This window comes from Sinohyriopsis cumingii, chromosome 18 (assembly GCF_028554795.1).
Source record: "Sinohyriopsis cumingii isolate HCF-2022 chromosome 18, ASM2855479v2, whole genome shotgun sequence".
Classification (NCBI taxonomy): Eukaryota; Metazoa; Mollusca; class Bivalvia; order Unionida; family Unionidae; genus Sinohyriopsis; species Sinohyriopsis cumingii.
The window spans coordinates 65,656,575-65,675,873 of NC_142978.1; the positions used below are offsets into that span (position 1 = coordinate 65,656,575).

The window sequence follows — 19,299 nt, forward strand, 5'->3', positions numbered from 1 at the left end:
TTTTGCTTTGTCTCTACCTTGATGACCTATATGAAGCGAGGTGAAGGCAGGCCCATAGAGACGAAAAGGAAGAACGAGCTAGAACGTTTCTTTCCCTTCCAAGTGACTTTACTTGAGCAGGACATAATTCCTTATTTTGAGATTTGTTCGTGATTTCAGCTTCCACATAACTACACTTGTATCTTCAATTTTGCACCAGGTGGGTGACATTTATTCTTCCCATAAGACCTCACTCTGTAATCTGTGCAGCGACATATTCAGTGTCACTTAAGAATGCATCTTCCCGTACGATTTAGTCAACCTAATGCAATGGAACTTGTTCGGTAGTTTTTTGTATGTTTTGATTTTGTTTTCTAATTCTTTTCCCCCACAAGTAGCCTTCATGCATTTTTGACAAGCTACTAGCATCGGGTTTGATTTCCATCTTCTTTAAATAATATGCAGCTAATAATTTCCCAATGAAGCCACCCATCCATATCATTTTCTTTCCAGCCTTGCACATAGGTGATCGGATTGTATCTGTTCTAACCTCAAATATATCACTGTACAAATAATCATGGAAGACCAGTTTTAACGCAAGAACTCTTACGCATGAATTGAAAATCTAGCTTTTCTCGGGTTTCTGCTAGCGTGTGATATTGTACACATTACTCCATTTTACGTCTGATACAACACTGCAAGCACTCCATTTATGCTAGCATAAACATTCAAGAAAAATCGAAGGATGTAGTTAGTAGTCATGTCCAATTTTGGGGGTGTCATGAGCTTTACAATCACAGTATCGAATCCTATTCACCTACTATAAATCTCCAAGAACCACTGAAACTCACCGCCTGGAATCTTTTCTGGCACCGCATCCAAGTAGAAGGTCGTACAGTGGAAGAACTTTGATATTGTCCTTGACGAACCTTCGAAAATATTGCAAATCCTACAAGCCTTTTGACTTTCTATATACTTGGCATTGTCCTCTCTCAAAGGTCTTCTCTGAGTCAGGATCGATACCTTCAGCCACTATGCCATGACTAAAGTATTGGGTCTTGATGCAAAGAAATTCTCACTTGCATGCTTTTAATTTCAGTCCATATTGTTTTAGTTGGGTAATCCCTGTTTCCTGTTTGGTTATAATGTCTTTCAACGTGTTAAGACTATATGGTCCTAATCTAAGTAACAGAAAAGAGAGAAACCAACACGTTTAGCAAAATTCAACAAATAATTTAATTCCCTAGAATATAAAGTGAAAATTTAAAAGGAACTTATATTTTTGTGAATATAATCCAAAATAGTTCTAAACATTCTATCACGGACCAAAAGTATCATTGAGCACTTTGTAATTCCAATGAATAATGTTAACAAATAAATACTCTTAAAGTTTTTTCAGAATACAACTAAGCCACAACAAAAATACTGATTCAACTCGACAGATGTTAAGATATGAATGAATAAGTAAACAACCTTAAATAGATCCCCACCTGACCTATGTCGCAAAAACCATTTTCTGAAAATAACTCAGGAAGTAAGGAATTATTGTCACTTGTTGTAGCCACGTTATATATATATATATATATATATATATATATATATATATATATATATATATATATATATATATAAACACACCTTGATATCTGTCGTAGGAATCCGAAATGACTATAACTGAATGAAAATTAATTACTAGGTTGAAATGCAAATGCGTCTGCTACGCAAGAGCATCAATTTGTGGTGATGTTTTCTTAGTAGTGATGGTATATTGACTGATGCATCCAGGCAAGGCGATGGGCGCCATATTAATATTGTTATTATTATTATTATTGCTATTTTACATTTGAAGGCAGGTATACTGGGCGATCAGCTTTTACTGGCCCTGGAACCGGAAGCTGCCGCTATACACTGTTTATACCTACCGGAGCAAGAGCGGCGAGGAATGCATGATCTAGGATCTCCCAGTGACAAATTTATGGTTGTGGACCTCGGGGGTAAAGCTTATTTTCTAATGTATGTGTGTATTTACTTATACATAAAGAATAACAACGTCAAAAAAGAAGGTAGTTGTTACATAATTAATTATGACTATTTCGACGTATTGCAAACGTATCATGTTTTCAAGAACTTTCAAAACAATTTTCATCGCAATGTACTCTATGAAAATCTTGTCTTGTTTTTTTTTTCTTCTTCAAACTATTCTCAAAATCATTTCACCGTAAGGAGAGTACCAATATCAAACAGGAATAATTTTTTGGTGTTATATAACGAGTCTTATCCGAGTGCACAATATGTTCCACCTGACCAACACAGAGGTTGGTATCAGTTATTCTATGAAGTGTTGATGCATGGAAGATGTCACAGTGTGCTAATTGTCGACACATCAGTCGTAATATGATTAGGAATGTAATTACGAAAAAATTCAAGGGAAGTATTCACTGAGGTTTAGAAAGTCATGAAACTTGCGCCATCTGGATATAATCGTTCATGCTATTGTTATTATTATTATTATTATTATTATTATTATTATTATTGTTTTGTTGCCTAAGTTGATCATATGTTGAACAGTCTTTAAAAAGTGGCATTTGTTGAATTCTAAATCTGGTTATTATTATATTAAATGTCTATATTCATTTTATTCTTTAATATATTGATAAATATGCTTCTAGGGAAATCATTTGCAATGTTTTTGTCATCGATTCCTTTCCTTAATTTAACAGGTGGCACTGTTGACATTAGTGCAGTTGAAGTCGTAGAAGGAGGTCGGTTGAAGGAAATAGTTGCTGCCAACGGTGGTCCATGGGGTGGCCAATCAGTAAATGAAATATTCTTGAAACTTTGCAAGAAACATTTCAAAACAATAGACGGGACTTCGGTATTTGATGAAATGAAGAAATCCCAGCTCCTAAAGGTGCAAGCTGAAATTGAGAAAGTGAAAGTCAATATGGATGAAGATATTGTCAAGGATGACGTGGCCGGAGAAGTTGAGTTAAATCTTTCGCATGAAGTTCGTCAGAAACTGCAATCCGAGGTCACGACTGAATGTTTAGAAGACGCGGATGTCTTTTTTGTGAGATCTCATGGCCTTTTCTTCAGACCCAAGATTATGCTTAAAATTATGGTCGAAGAAGCTGTGCAAAAGGTGACAAGTCATCTAAAAAAGATAATGCGGAAGAGAGAATTGCAAGATGTAAAAAAAATAGTTCTAGTTGGTGGCTTTGCAGAGTCACCATTTGTCGCTCCAGAAATAAAAAAAGAACTGCCAGACAAACAAATTTTCGTCCCAATAAATCCAACGTACGCAGTTTTGAAAGGAGCCGTATTGTTTGGACACAACCCAGAGATTATCAAAAGTAGGATAAGTCGATTCACATATGGGATCAAAGTGAGAGAGATTTTTGATCATAGTAGACACGACACTGAAAAATTAGTAAAGACTGATAGCTTGGAGTTCTGCAAGGACGTCTTCAGTATCCATGTTTGCAAGGGACAGGTAATATCTGTGGACGATAAACAACCAACACAAGTGTATCATCCCGTATCGGTGGAGCAAACGGCGGGATCGGTAAGGGTTTACCAGTCAGATTCTGAAAACCCTGTATATGTTACCGACGCAGGGTGCCAACAAATAGGGATTTTGATCGTACCGATGCCAGATACGACTGGAGGTACTTCGCGTGATATCGAAATTACTATGATATATGGTGGAACAGAGATCAGGATTGAAGCCGTGGACGTGACGTCCGGAAAAAAAGTTAAAACTGAGATAAAATTTACAGGAGATTCTCTTTAGTAATAGCTGCGGTGGCTTAGCGATTGGAAAGGCGCAAGTTCGAATTTTACAACTGGATAAGCCTAACATGACTATCGTGATGTATTATTGGGCAAGGCACCTCAATTATCTCGGTATTAAATAACCTACTCACATCAATGAGGAGTTATACACGAAACGAACCCGTATCGTTAGTAATCATTAGCCATTCAGGCTAATACTTAATGTGTGTGTGTGTGTGTGTGTGTGTGTGTGTGTGTGTGTGTGTTAACAGCACCATTAACTGTATTAAGTCATTATTGACTATATGATACCGATGTAATGTGAACTCAGTGCCTTCTCCAAGTACACACTGAGCAGCCGATCTGTCCCTTCGCCCTACCAATTGAGCCACCGCGGTTCCTAATAAGACTATTGCGCACAGTTCAAGACGCAATCACAAATTATAACTATAGAACTCTCGAGATTTTTTGTTTATAATTTCTTAGTCTGATAGATATTTAAATAGCCAAGGTCTACTCTAACCAGATCAATATATTTTATATAACCAATAACAAGTATTGATTGCATCATCGTAATTTTAACGAAGTGTATTCAGTTACTAATTCATACCTCGATAACATAATTTCAGTGTTAATTCCTTTAGAAATATTACTTATAAAGAAGGACATGAACTACTAAAATCGTATAACGCATATAAAATAAAATGCTCAGTACACCAAAAGTACAGCTATGTAGTATCAGTTGTATCAATCAAACGTAATACATACTAATTTAGAAGAATGAACGTATATTATATATCTGCAGGACTATATCGTGTCACAGAGACCATTGCGTTACTTCAGCAACATATTGTGTCATAGAAACCATTGCGTTACTGCATGACTATATTCTGTGATAGTGACCACTGCGTTACTCCTGGAGCTATTTTTCAATAATCTTTATTCGCAAGGCGCGAAACTCCCTCTGAACCATTATAAGAGACATTGAGTACTATAGGCGGACTACAGCTGTAATAAAACAGATAAAGTTGGAAACGTATATATATATATATATATATATATATATATATATATATATATATATATATATATATATATATATATATATATATATATATATATATATAATGCCCATATTGAGTCGTGTTATGGTAATGAATGTAGAATGGAAGCAAAAAGAAGGAATTGAAAACAAATTACATTGCACGTGTGACCTAATCTTTTCAATGGATTTCAACATAAAATCGAAATCAGTTCATTTCAAATTACTTGAATATTCCTTTGAGTGAAATTTTTCCCACTGCTTTGTTTGCATTAGTTAATGTGTTATTTGAAACAATATTTAAATTTAATAAATAGATTTAATACATAGAAATTTCTATAGTATTAATGCTTTTCAGACCGATTATATGTGGTTATTAATTATTTAATTTGTACATTATGCAACTGACGTTTCTGTTCGTTATTATCATTTGTATTTTTCGTCAGGCATACACCAAAGCACTTGAAACGTAAAGCATGAAATGCACGAGCATACATTCAGGTTTTGTTGGGGGAGGGTCCTTTTATTCAAAACCGTTTCCAAACATTTTAGGATTATATTATTTAGGAATGATATATCAGCAAGTGACAGAAAGGCCTTTGTCATTCACAACAATATAAACTGTTTCCACTTCACTTGTTAAATATCCTACTCATAAACCGTGTCGATAGGACGCAAGTCATTAAAGAAGAATTTGTAAAACTAATTATTCCAGTTTTGTCTAGCCATTTCACCACCTAAAATGCACATGGATTCAACATATATTTTGCAACAGTAAAACGTTGCCGCATAGCTAATAGCGTAATATTTACAAAATAAATAAGTACTCTTTGGATCAAAAGACAATTCAAGTTTTGTTTCAAAAAGCAAGATAAAGAATAGCAAAATTATAAACGAAAGCAAGGAATTCCTGAGTAACAACGTCTACTGACAGCACAATCATAAATCACGCCATTGTACCGAAAGGTGCATCTCGACACTGGCTTTGATGACAGGATGGCATTTACGTACAATGCTACATACATGCTGAAGTCTATACTATCTCGTTCCCTTTTATTAAAGAGTGAAAAAGTATCAAGTTGTCTGCTGTTATCTTCTCCATTGCTTATGGGCAACAATGGTCTTAGGGTTGGAAAATATTAAACAGACAAATATTTGTTTAATCAGAAAGATGGAAGACCCTAGAGACGTGAAAATAAAACACTTTGTGCCATACCACATGTTGACTTGGATGAAAGTTAGCATGGCAACAGCTCGAGTATATGGATTAGGTGGTAAAGGTATAGCTTCAAATGTTCCTTTAGCCTTTTGTAGATTTTGTTCAATAATGCTTGGATCTGTTGTTATAGCCTTTAAACTAGTATGCAACAACATTATAAAACAGTTATCAACTCCAATAAGTCAGTTGAGCAAGATTGACGATATGATACACAAAGCGATAAATGAACAAGAAAATAATTATGAATAGTTCATTTTCATCACATTTGACTATGAAATGTACAAAGTGATCTTTCCTTTAGTAAAAGGGATGTAATCACAATGGAAATAAACGATACAAAAAATCTAGACCTCAGAGATTTACAGCGGTGGACACAGAGAAAGTTAAAAATGAAAAACATAAACAGATATATATATATATATATATATATATATATATATATATATATATATATATACACACACTAGAGCAGGATACTAGTTGAAAAGAAAACTTATAGTAGAGTATGTCTAGATTTTGATGTTTAGAGTTTTCAGTACAAGTGGATATGTTTATTGGTTGCTTTAACGACTAATACGTAGTTATTTTGCAATAGACTTACTTCCGACTAAAGAAATCTATTTGATTTATGAAGTTGACATTGGATATGAGACACTATCTACATCGTTGCAGGGAATATATTTTGCAGGGTTGGTATATACAATATTTTAGATCAACTCAAAACAACATGCTCTATTACATAAACTATAAGACTGAAACAATGAATGCTTAATTTAGGGGTGTTTGTCGTACAATCTTGAGATGTGCATGATTAAAGTCAAAGAGGGAATAAATGCAAATGGTGACAACTAATGTTGAATGTTTGAAGCACAACTCAAAAGGCATGATCATATATATATATATATATATATATATATATATATATATATATATATATATATATATATATATATATATATATATATGTGTGTGTGTGTGTGTGTGTGTGTGTGTGTGTGTCAACAGTACAAAGAGATGAAATCAAGGAACGATAAAATGACCTGCAAAAACAAATTAACTTGCTCGGAAAAAAATACTTCAGATGCACTGGAATTATTCAGTACTTATCTAGTGCCATACAGCCCAAACAACAGTACCCGGCGGTGCGATAGCTATCGTTAGACAATATATGCAGCCAAAAGAACATTGAATAAATAGCGACACAGATAATTTGGATAGTGACAAGAAGCAATAAAAAAATACTAGAAGACTATGCTACTCTCTAATCTCAACTGCAACAATGTTTACATAGACTAAACAATGAAATCCAGCAAAGCATAAATGACATTAAATAGGTAGCCAATTAACTGAGCACAAAAGTTACTAAAACAATGCTGTCAATACTAACTCTAAAACCATGATATTATTGCGTACGAAGAATGATTTAACACACACATAAAAAATAACAGAGAGAGGATATCAAAAACGAAAAAATATTCAAAGCATTATCAGATCTATAAAAATGTACAATTTATATATTGGATATTTAAATGTTAAGGTCAGAACAATGAAGATGCTACACTTATTGAATCTTACAACAAATTTTATGCTGAAGTTGAACATTTTTCAAAACATATAGGAATTAACTTGATCGAAAACTATCTGATGAAGAAAGAACTAGACACAACGTGTAAGGTAAGAATCATGTAGAATAAATTGACGATTTCAATGAAAACATCAAAGATACATGATTCTTGGACGGAATATTGAGAAAACATGGTTTGGTTAGTCAGACTTGAAACAACTTGGATGCTGCTTTTGCTGTTAATGCTTCCACTCGATCAGAAAGTATATGTGATTTTACAAACCAAGTTAACCTAAATTTAACGAATTTTAACAACCTTATAATAAAGAAGTAAATTGCAAGTACATAGTCCTCGTGGTGGGTATTAGTATTAATATTGCTCATATTGTTGTAGATAATATAATTGTTCACAAATAGTAAAATAAATCTCTCATATCTTGTAGCTCCGTAAATGGAGAAAAAAATATGTAAAGAGATCAATACCTCATTCGAACACATCATTATATCCCAAGCACTTAGCAACATTAAACATGTAGAAATGTTACAAGCTTTAATACCAAAGCTAGGCCAAATGTATTGATTTTGTATGATGTAGTTTTATTGTTTCTTTTGATATCAATATAAAAGGAGATTCATCTGCACATGTTGGAAAAGAGAAATCAGTTGTATTTTACGCACGTATAAATGACATTAACCTCGTGAGAAACATAAACTCCACTATCTTGGCGTGTCTAAGCTACTTGGTGTTAATTAGAACAGGAAAACACTACGATTCTAAACTGAATTGCATATAAAGATTCAGATTTTTCTAGTGAAATACATATTTCCCTGTATTTTCAATGAACGCAATTATTTCTACGGTTGGTTTTCTATCTTTGTATTCATCCATAAATTTCATATCCTCTGGAATAAATTAAATTATATATAATACTCCTCTCGCTCTACACCCTGGGTGTGTCTCTTCTATCTACACATTTAAAACACTTACTTGTTGAATTTATCTACTGATCTTCTTCAAATGTATTTCAATGACATATGCTAATATATACGAATTTGTATTGTTATCGACACAATGGCATCGTATAAAACATTTAAATATTTTCTTTAAAGAATCTCTAAGCCATTCAGTATTAATTTTGTCTCTATCTATTTTATACATGTGTTTCTATTATTTGAGTTGTTTGAGAACGTGTTAAAAAACTTTGTCAGTTTGTAAAACTTGTTTTGGGATGGTGCATCGAATATTAAAATCTTTATTTTAATTTATTTAAGTAAATATATGTTAATATTCACTTCACTTTTGTATTTTATTTTGTTGTATTTAATGGCAATTATTGCAATTCATAGTTCTTAATGTACATGTAATTAAAATTACTTTTGACTTTTATAATATTTTTTTTTTCAAACTTGCCACCACACAGTCCACAAAATTCTTCACCTGAGCTTTGTACATTAGAAATGATTAAATCTGTACAAGAGGTATCTAAATGTTTGTCACAAGACCAAAACTTGGGGTAGACAGGGTTCAACCCCGGGATTTCTGTAACACAATCAATGTATTCTACAACTTGAGATAACAGAGCCGATACTTTCAATTGGTCCCTGTAACATATTCAACCTGCTTTTAGAGATAAATTATCATTGCTTCAGCTGTTCTTAATGATGTCGGGATGATATTGTGTGCTCCTCATAAAGTGTACAGATTATGACATGTGACGCTTTTTATATGTTAAACACAAAATATAATCTGTTTAGGTATTGTTTGCAGGGCTTTTTATAGTTACATGTGACTTCCTAGCGAGCTTATTGCGTTTGTATAGAGTGACTGTGTTACTCGGCATTTGTTTCTTTGGCTTAAAATACAAATGCATCCCATTTGTTGAGGGGAGGGAGTTACATTTCATATTTTAAATTCTTTCCTTTTATCGTGAAATCTCATTTCGATCACGGAGTATATATGACCAGTTTGCATTTAGCGGTAGGTCTATATATAGTGAAATTGTTATTATCACAAATGATGATGTTTCCTTATATACCGTTATACTCACGTTTATGTTTATTTTTTGGCGTGCAATATCTTTAAAAGAATGTAGGTGTTATGTAAATCTATATTGTGTGCTTAATTTTTTAGCATGAATGCGCATTGTACATTGGGCTAATGTGCATTTGTAGATAACATGTTTACATAGCTAACTTTTGTCCGTGGTTGTAAGTTGTAAATAAGATGTTGATAAAGCTTTATGATTTCAGAATATTCTAAAATCAATCTGATAAAAGTTCCCAATTAGAAATAACTCGCATCTATGGATTTCCAGAACATTCTATTGTGTCAGTATAAATATAAGCTTACTTAACAAATAATCGTTCCTGTTTGTTCTGGTTTTATTATTAGCCTCTGGAATCATTTGAAGCTGTGGTTGATAGACTTCGAGAATAACTATTTAAATCGTTCATTGTAAGTAATAAAGTGATTGGGAGATAAATTGGAATTACTAAAATGCCATTTCACTATTTAGATTATACATGCTACTAAATTGGATTATTGGGGAATCATGCAAAGACATTTTAGTTTACATCAGTGTGGAACATCAATCCAAATATTCTCAACTAATGGGCTTGTGATAGGGCAGTTAGTTAGACAATTAATTCAAGACAGATACCAATGACAAGAAGCAATACAAACTTATATAAAAATGTGCGTCCCAAACGATAATAAAATTCAAAATGTACAAAGATTACTTATTCAATCGTAATGAAATTACTCAGGCCCTGGAACCAAGAGATATTTAGCATACGAATGATCAAAACATTATGATATAGGACGAAAAGACTCTTTTGGTTGACAACGTACTGAACCTTTTAATCCAAAGGAAATTCGAGTCTCTTTGAACATTTGTTCGTTTGCCTTGTTCATAGTATCTACATTCCCTCACTGTACATGATCTATGATGAGATTATTTTAATTGGGGATTTTTTTCCATTTATTTTTTACTCCTGCCGGTAATATTTTTAATATTTATTTTATTTTTCAGTCAAGATTCTCAAACTCATCAATCAGAAATAAGGTAGTTTTACCGTGGTAACTGGCAACTCTATAAATGTATCTAGTTTATTCTTAGGATCTATCACGATCACCTTTTCATCCGTCAGGAACTACTTTCTATCATTAACCTTGCTCCATAAAATTCTGGACCATCAGAGTTTGTGTCAACAATGGTTTCCCACAATTTAGTCACTGCACATATTGCCATATTGTGTGATTCTTACAAATACATATAAATAATTCAGAACAGTTAATCAAACAATACAAAAGAAGAGTTGACGATTCACCAGTTGCTACGTTTATTACAGGTAAGACCTTAAACCATATTTCCCATAATTTCCATTTCATCATAATTCATTATTGCTATAGACCTTATATTTTTAACATTGTCTTTCTTAGAAAGATGCTTTTCACAGACTTCACCAAGCATTATAGAGCTATGTATACAGCTGTACTCTTAACTGTTAGAGCTGTAATCAGTGGCAATGGGTTGTTCATGTATATTTACTACTGATGAAAATTACAACATATGGTATGTGCCTTGGACGAACGTTGGAATTATAGGAAGTCTGGAGTGAAATCTAGGATTTTTCAAAGTTATTCTGACTTATGCTTCATAAATCTCTCAGTATTAAATGTTCAAGAATCATATAATCTAAGATTGGGTTTTCACCGAGACAGGGAAATCCGAGTCAACGGGGTTATAGTATTTGTCCCCCACGAGGCAGAGCTTTGTGCGGGGGGGGGGGGGGGACAAAAAAAATGCAACCCCAAGACTGGGATTTCCTTGACTTGGTACAAACACCAACATAGATTATTTTTCTCGCCCAACGTTTCCCATTCAAATTAAAATAACGATGCACTTTTATATGTTAACAGATTTAACGCACACACACATACACACACACGGAGTATTAATCGGGTACTATCATTGCCTCACGCCTCGTCTGATCGTATATTGTTCTATTATAATTGGAATAATTATCAAAGTATAATCTAGCTATGTATTCCGCTCTTAAGAAGGAAAAAAAAACGAAGGAAAAAGTTACGTGTTGCAAGTATTGCATTACGAATGTTTGTAGTAACGTGCTATTGTTTGTGAACACCGCGCATTATACGAATATGTTAATGATTGCAGTGGAGTACCTGTCGAACCTAAGTACGCAAATTCTACGCAAGAGAAATAGAAACATAAAATATATTTGATACTATTACTGTATTATCACATTTAATCGATGCTTGTCTTATGAAAATAACAACGAGGAATTAATATATTTTAAAAGGATAACTTTAAACTTTCATCATCAGGTAGACTGTATAGTCGGTTCACAAAAATCGCTTTCACTTTGTTCTTATAACATGTATTGTCGATAGACGAGACCTATCTGGAAATGTAGGGTTAGTTTACATTGTTAGTTCTTCATTCCTTGTGATTTTATGTTCTACACTGTCCTTGACTACGTCTGTTTCTCGTTAAACGCCAAATATTTTAAATTTAAATCACAGTCTTACATTAATTAGAAATCACCACACCTGATGTTTCTAAGTTATTCACTCCTTCCCCGTACCCCAGGGTGCCAGATATTTTTAAGCCATATAGCTTATGGTGTGTTAGGGCCCAACAATTAGGACTGACAGTTTATTCATGTGATCAGCACTGATGGATTTAGCTGTTTTGGTTATATGATACTCTATCGTTTATAAGCTCTATCAAATAGCTCGACTTCGTGTGCGTGTGTGTCTGTCTCTCTCTCAAAATATTTCGTATGATGTATTTTTAAAGTTGGAGAGACCTTAAGATACTTTGAGCGAATTATTTTTGTTATATATCTGTTTTTGTTCTTGATTCTAAACAATCCGTCAGGCACAGCACAAAACAACAAGGGTTTCTTCCCCTGAGAAGTTGTTCCATGCACGTGAACACTATGACTGAGACAACCGGGTTTTTCTTCCCTTGAAAAGTAGTTCTAAGCCTGTACACTATGACTAAAACAACCTAGTTGAGACAACCTGACTGAGATACAAAAGTAAAGTTAGCAGATCATATTTCTTTGTCACGTGGATGTTAATTATAAATCTAGCACTACAATAACAACGATTTACCTTACTTAAATGATACAAATCCTCCGAAATATCTAATTCCATCAGATGTTATAATTATCTTTACGTTTTGTTTGAAAAGAGTCTAGATTGACAACTTCTAGACATTTCCTCAACACGGCCGTTATTGCAAAGATAATAACTTCATATGAATATTTAGATTTTTGGCTGATGTAATATTTACAAACAATTCAAATTCTAACTTTCCTTTTTATCTTCCATTGTACTTATCTCTCTGTAATTTCAATAAGCTATGATAATGTCCAACTTTGCTTGTTCTCATCTCTCTCAGAAGTTGGACTACCTTCTATAAAGGGGGCCCCGAGTGGCCGAGTAGTCTAAAGCGCTCTCCGTTACGGATTACTGCCATCTCACCTCTGTTTGCGTGGGTTCGAGTCTCGGATTCAGCCAATGTGGGTATGTGAGAAAGCTTGCCAGTAGCTTCTCGTGGGTCGATTTTCTTTCCGGGTTCTTCCTCCACCATTAATATTGGCCGCCATGTATAGCCTATCGTGTGCTGAAAAATGGCGTTAAACCCTACAACAACAACAACAACAACCTTCTACAAATCCTTGTTCCAATTTCTTTTCCATTTATATAACTTGAAAGGCAGAAGATGGACATTTTGAAATTTCGAAATGTACCAAATGCCTGCAGATTCAGAATCCCTTGAAATTAGTACATATTAATCTTTAAATCCATGTCATGAAAGATTAGATTGTTGCTAGACTGATTGATCTTTCTGCCGGTGAAAATTACATCGCAGGTGATGACGTCATTAATAGGTACATGAGGTATTTAAAAGTTCAAAAATGTCGTGCGCTGTACAACAAAGTGTATTAGTGAACAGTAGTGTCATAATGTTTCACTTTTACGTGTGTTGTTTTACAAATTAGAAAGTTGTGCTTTAAAATATTTTGCCATTCAATGAATCTTTGATACCAATAAATCTGAGCTGAATTGGGGCTGTACATATTAAGTTTGTGCTTCCTCAAGAAGTCTGTCGAGACGGCGGATTGACGCGCCTGTGTGTTGTCATGGAGTGGATGGGTAGCTTGACAGTTTATAAAATAGTTGACATAATTTTCCTATAGGATGTGCAGTTTAAATATTTGATATTACGAGATGTTAAAATATCATTTTATATGATTCTGATTGGTCCAAACAGCCCATGACATTCTTGTGCAGTATTCACTTTTACTGATCGGCTGAGACCGTAGGAAATGTTTCCTTACACGGCCTTCTGAACATTTTGTTTTCACTATTACCAAGAACATTTTTGGTGTCCATTTTTCAACTTGAATTCCGAAAAGGAGTTGGGGAAATATGATCGCATCTGTCAGAAAATGGCCAGTTTACCCCCACATGTATAACATATCATGCTATTAAAATTGGCGTAAAACCCCAAGACGAGAACAACATCTAAAACTAGGGATATTGTTCAGTTGAGAGCGGGTGTGTGGGTAGGGGCGAGTTGTATACCTGTTACATGGAGTCCACCCTATATACAAGCGTGATTCAAATATTGACTTAAAGCAGTAAAGAAACTCACCTTTGTTCATAGAAGAATGTGGATATAACCGGTCTCCCAACTGGCAGAACTTCATCCAAACACAACATATTTATGCAATATTTATGTGATGCAATTACCATAAATAATGCAAATATCCGGTCATAAATACATTACAGTAAATAAGGGAATTTCTGCACCCTGTAATCCTCCTTTCACATGAATGTCGCAACAATGAATGTTTAGTTGTGAAAGTGACACTTAAGGGTAATTGTTGATCGTCTACTGTATTCTAGCCGGCACTGTATCAAAAAATGTAACCTCACACGCAATGGACATTCTGTGTAAAATGTTCTGTTTGTTCGGAAGGACACTTGCTCTTTGCTTTATACTTTGTAAAAGGTCTAATCGACTTTTAAACTTTAGTATTTGTTGAGCTTCGTCTAGGAATATTTTTACAACAAATGAAAGGTACGCCATAACAGTCAGAATGAACAAAATTATTCGTTCTTCTTTTCTGAATAACTTCCATCTTCCAAAGAAGAAAAAAAAATGTGATAAAAAAATATCGAATGAGTAATGATTTAATATTAAATTTACTAAATTCGTTGAATAATGTCCAGCTTTTGCGAGTCATGGCTCTGAAAAGCTGGACATTATTCAACGAGTTTCACAAATTCATGTTAAATCAAAGCTCGTTTTCCTCGGAACCAAACTTTATTTCTCTGCGTTATATTAAAAAATGTACATCCATGTTTCGTGATTTCAACCCGAGTTTGATCAACCGTCAACAGATGTCGGAACAATCTTAAAGCAAGTATTCTGAGTTTTAAATGTCTCTTCATTACATATTAAAATCATTGGACAAATAAATGCTTTTCGAATAAAGTATAGGTTAATTAATATATTAGACGACTCTTTAATCAGCGTGTTTTCAAATCTTCCTACAAAAATGACTGTTTGTTTCCCAAATCAAAGAGAATTCAGGCGTTATGTACATGCAGTAAAAGTAATCAGTTCAAAGAAACAAAGAAATTGAACACAGAGATTATTGTTATCATTAGCATTAGTTAGGTTTAGAGAAGTAAATGGAAAGCTTCCAGGGAAGTTTCCTTAATAATTTCATAAACCAAAACAATCCAGTTATTGTTGTTAATCATAATCAATATCAGCGATTGCTTATTTTCTCTCCTTCTAGTTTCAATGGTTGACATTATAAAGATATGTTCAACATTGTCTTGCTTCTCAACATCACTTTTTTTACTTTGCATTCATTTTCAACCCTTTGACGACTTTTTACATTTTATTCCTCAACTGACTGAGTAACTTGTCTTGCTTAATCGGCATTTTTATTATTCAATCCTACATGAAGAGAAAAGTCTCCATGAAAAATAGTTGTAATTGGTAAACACTAGTAAACACGAATAATAACCATTTATATTAGTGTGTTTTGTCGATTGAGATAAATATATAGAATGTTTGGGTTCGGAAACAGGCAGTCTGTATCAAATTTAATAGATAACCGTATAGTTCACCGGCTATTGATTCCAAACAATTTAATAGATAACCGTATAGTTAACTGGCTATTGATTCCAAACAATTTGCCATCACAGTTGTTGTGCATACTGTATAATTGCTACTTCCTCTTGTCTAACTACTGAGTCGTGTTTCCAATATTCAGTACAATTTTCGTTGTCATAATCTGTAGCCATTACCTCTTTGGGCGCATGCATTTAAATGACCATGCTGTAATGACCATCATTATCTAACACAGGGTATATGTGTTTGCGGTTATCGTGTTGTTCAAGCAGGAAATTTCTTTGTTAACGTTATTTATTAGTATTTTGATGTATTTATCATCTTTGTGGATTTCGTTATTACTAATCTCGCTATAAATGTTCCAACAGCGATTGTAAAGTGTTTAAGTCTTCAGAATGTTTTGAATTTCAAAAAGGCATATATGTAATTGAACTTAATTGAAAACAGCAGAAATGCAAACTTTATCAAATTAAATGCAGCAAAGAGGAAGGCGAATAAAACAGAGAATATGTAAATAAACACAACACTAGTAACTGAATCAAGTTAGAAGGACAAACGTTTGATGAAGTATCCGATATTATATATATACCGCATACATTAAAAATAGCATGGCTTTTAAGTGTTGGTATAAAGAAATTTGATATACCAATACTATTGCTATATTACATTGTGATCCGCCCATGGCGCAATAACACGCGTATGTAAACATCATTGTAACGACGCCCTTGTAAATGTGTGCTATTCGCTCATTATTCAATATTGACGTATGAAAACAACGATAAAAAGTATTAATAATCCCCGTTTTCTAATGAAGTTAATATGGTTCACAATTTCATCGCAATCCGTAATGCTTTCCGTTCCCCCTCCCCTCTCGTACAATGGGCAAAATACGCAGAAATCTGGAGTGAGAGAGAGCATGAATGTGAGCTGGATGATAACCTTGAAACTGAACTTACACAAAGTAACCTACAAGCATATAATTCGTCGTAACGGTTTGTGTGCACTTTCCTTGGGATTTATCCATAATCAATGATATTATACGGTAAATTTTTGGGCTACGTGGTACACATGCTGTAATGTATTTAATATATTGTTGTTGTTTCTGAAACCTAGTTGAAGTTTCTTAGCCTATTATAATATTTAAAAAATCGAATATTAATAATTAAAGATGAAAATGTCCGAAGGCCGTCCGCCCCCCCCCCCCCCAACTCTGGTCTGTTTGACTTAACTTTTACCATCATTTATAGAGACATCGTGGGTGGGACGACACAATCGAAAATCCTCTACGCTCGTCTTTTGATAGATTTTCGCCCGTATCTTGCTTCTATGGTCCAGAGAGAGAGAGAGAGAGAGAGAGAGAGAGAGAGAGAGAGAGAGAGAGAGAGAGCACAGAACTACATTTTGTAGCGGACACATGCCGAAGGGATGTGAGAACTTCATTCACTCGGTCAAAACACAGTTGCCGGTAGCTTATCTTAAACTCCATTCAAAGGGCAAATCTATGTATTTGTATGTGATATAAATAAAAGATATGTATAGTATGTTCGCTGTATTAATGATATACAACTTGTTGTATAAATTTTTCATTACCCTTGAAAGGACTGATGCTTTTCTACTGGCTGATCAAATGTCCAGGAATACAAATATGACCGCTTATTCCTAATAACTGCGGAATGGTAAAAAATATCTTTTACATTCTTCTGTGGCATCAATACTTTCAAATTAGCTGCTGTGATGGCCATATTGAATGTCAGATAGACACCATTTGTTTAGAACAAAATTGGTGCCATAGGAAATCCTCTGTTGAAAATCCCATTTTGTTTAACTTTCCATTGTGGAAAAAAAGCTATAACAAAATTTTCAAGTTGCATACAACGGTGGCCACATTCGATATCAGTCTGACACCATTTCTGTTTTGTACCAACAAGACGTCATAAGAAATCTTTCGTGAAAGCACAGTGTGGATAATGACCACTCATCTAGGAAAAATGAGTGATAACGGTATTTTTATGATGACAATTGGGGCAGTCATATTATTGGGGAACATTTTCATTTACGAACAACGAGACATCATAATAAGTCCTTCTGTGAGAATGCCATGCTGATATGACCCTTCATTCCGGAGAAATAGAATTTTTGAATATCTGAATGGCACAATTGGAACCAACTAGACATCATAAGATGTTGTTGAGTGAAAACCCCATGTTGATATGGCCATCCATTTAGGGGAAGTAGTGATAACAATAGTTTCAAGATGGCCTCTGTATTAGACATCAGAACAACTACGTTCTAGTTTTGGGACAAACTGCATATCGTAAAACGTTTTCTGGTGAAAACCTCATTTTTGTTAAGGAGCATTAGCAACAACACAGTGGTCACTATAGCGGTCATTTTGGACATCAGATGGCACCATTTTAACTTAAGACCAACAAGAAAGACATCACAATAACTCTTTCAATAAAAACACAATGGCAATATTACCTTTCCTCAGGAGAAGTAACTATAACAAGATCTTCGAGAAGGCCACTGTGGCGGTCATATTTGATATCCGAGCGACCAACTAGACTACGGGTTGAGTGTGTGTGTGTGTGTGTGTGTGTCTGCGTGTCTGTGCGTCTGTCTGTGTATATGTGTGTGTGTGTGTCGGTGTGTCTGTGACTTAGATGTGTAATATAGCTTTATAAATGTTTCACTCATATCGAGTTCATACTGATGTCCATCACTGAGACATCATACCGCAGATATGTAGCATTATGTACCACCTGCAACCAAGCCCACCAGTCCTAAAAGTAACATATTAATGCTTAACGCCAAGTCAGGCAGCTGCTAGTAACAATTTTCTAAGTCTCTGGTATGACTCGGACATGGTTCGAACCCGCGATCTTCCGATACTGAGTTGGACACTCTAACCACTTAGGCCACCAGAGAGGTCGGCAAATACATACATACATACATACATACATACATACATACATACATACATACATACAAGGGGCCCGGAGTGGCCGAGTGGTCTAAAGCGCTCTCCGTTACGGATAACTGCCATCTCACCTCTGTCTGCGTGGGTTCGAGTCTCGGATTCGGCCAATGTGCAAATGTGAGAAAGCTTGCCAGTAGCTTCTCGTGGGTCTTTGGTTCTTTCCGGGGTTTTCCCGGGTTCTTCCTCCACCATTAATACTGGCTGCCATGTATAACCTATCGTGTGCTGAAAAATGGCGTTAAACCCCACAACAACAACAAAAACAACATCCATACATACATACAGACATACAGACAGACAGACAGCCAGACAGACATACATATCGATCGATAGAAAAAGGAATAGATACAAAGAAAGATTAAAGAGTGAATGAAAGTGAGGAGGACAGAGATATGATGGTATGTAATTAGATATATACTAAGAGAGATAAAGATAATTAGACCGAATGATTGACTAAGCGTACAAGTAATTACTTTGTAATTTAAACTGATCATGCCAATTTAAAAGAACATATACTGTTGTATAATATGTATAGAAAAATAAAATAAA

General features: G+C 34.4%; 1 protein-coding gene across 2 annotated transcripts in view; it reads left to right on the forward strand.

Annotated features, from left to right (window-relative positions):
* The window catches only part of LOC149776817 (heat shock 70 kDa protein 12A-like), a 49,875-nt gene extending 40,886 nt beyond the window's left edge, over positions 1-8,989 (forward strand). For both annotated transcript variants that reach the window (XM_089941527.1, XM_089941526.1), the window contains exons 4-5: positions 1,829-1,973; positions 2,700-8,989. In XM_089941527.1, coding sequence (XP_089797653.1) covers positions 1,829-1,973; positions 2,700-3,772 — 1,218 coding nt within the window. In that variant the 3' untranslated portion in view covers positions 3,773-8,989. The remainder of the gene's footprint in view (positions 1-1,828; positions 1,974-2,699) is intronic.
* The last annotated feature ends 10,310 nt before the right edge of the window (positions 8,990-19,299 follow it).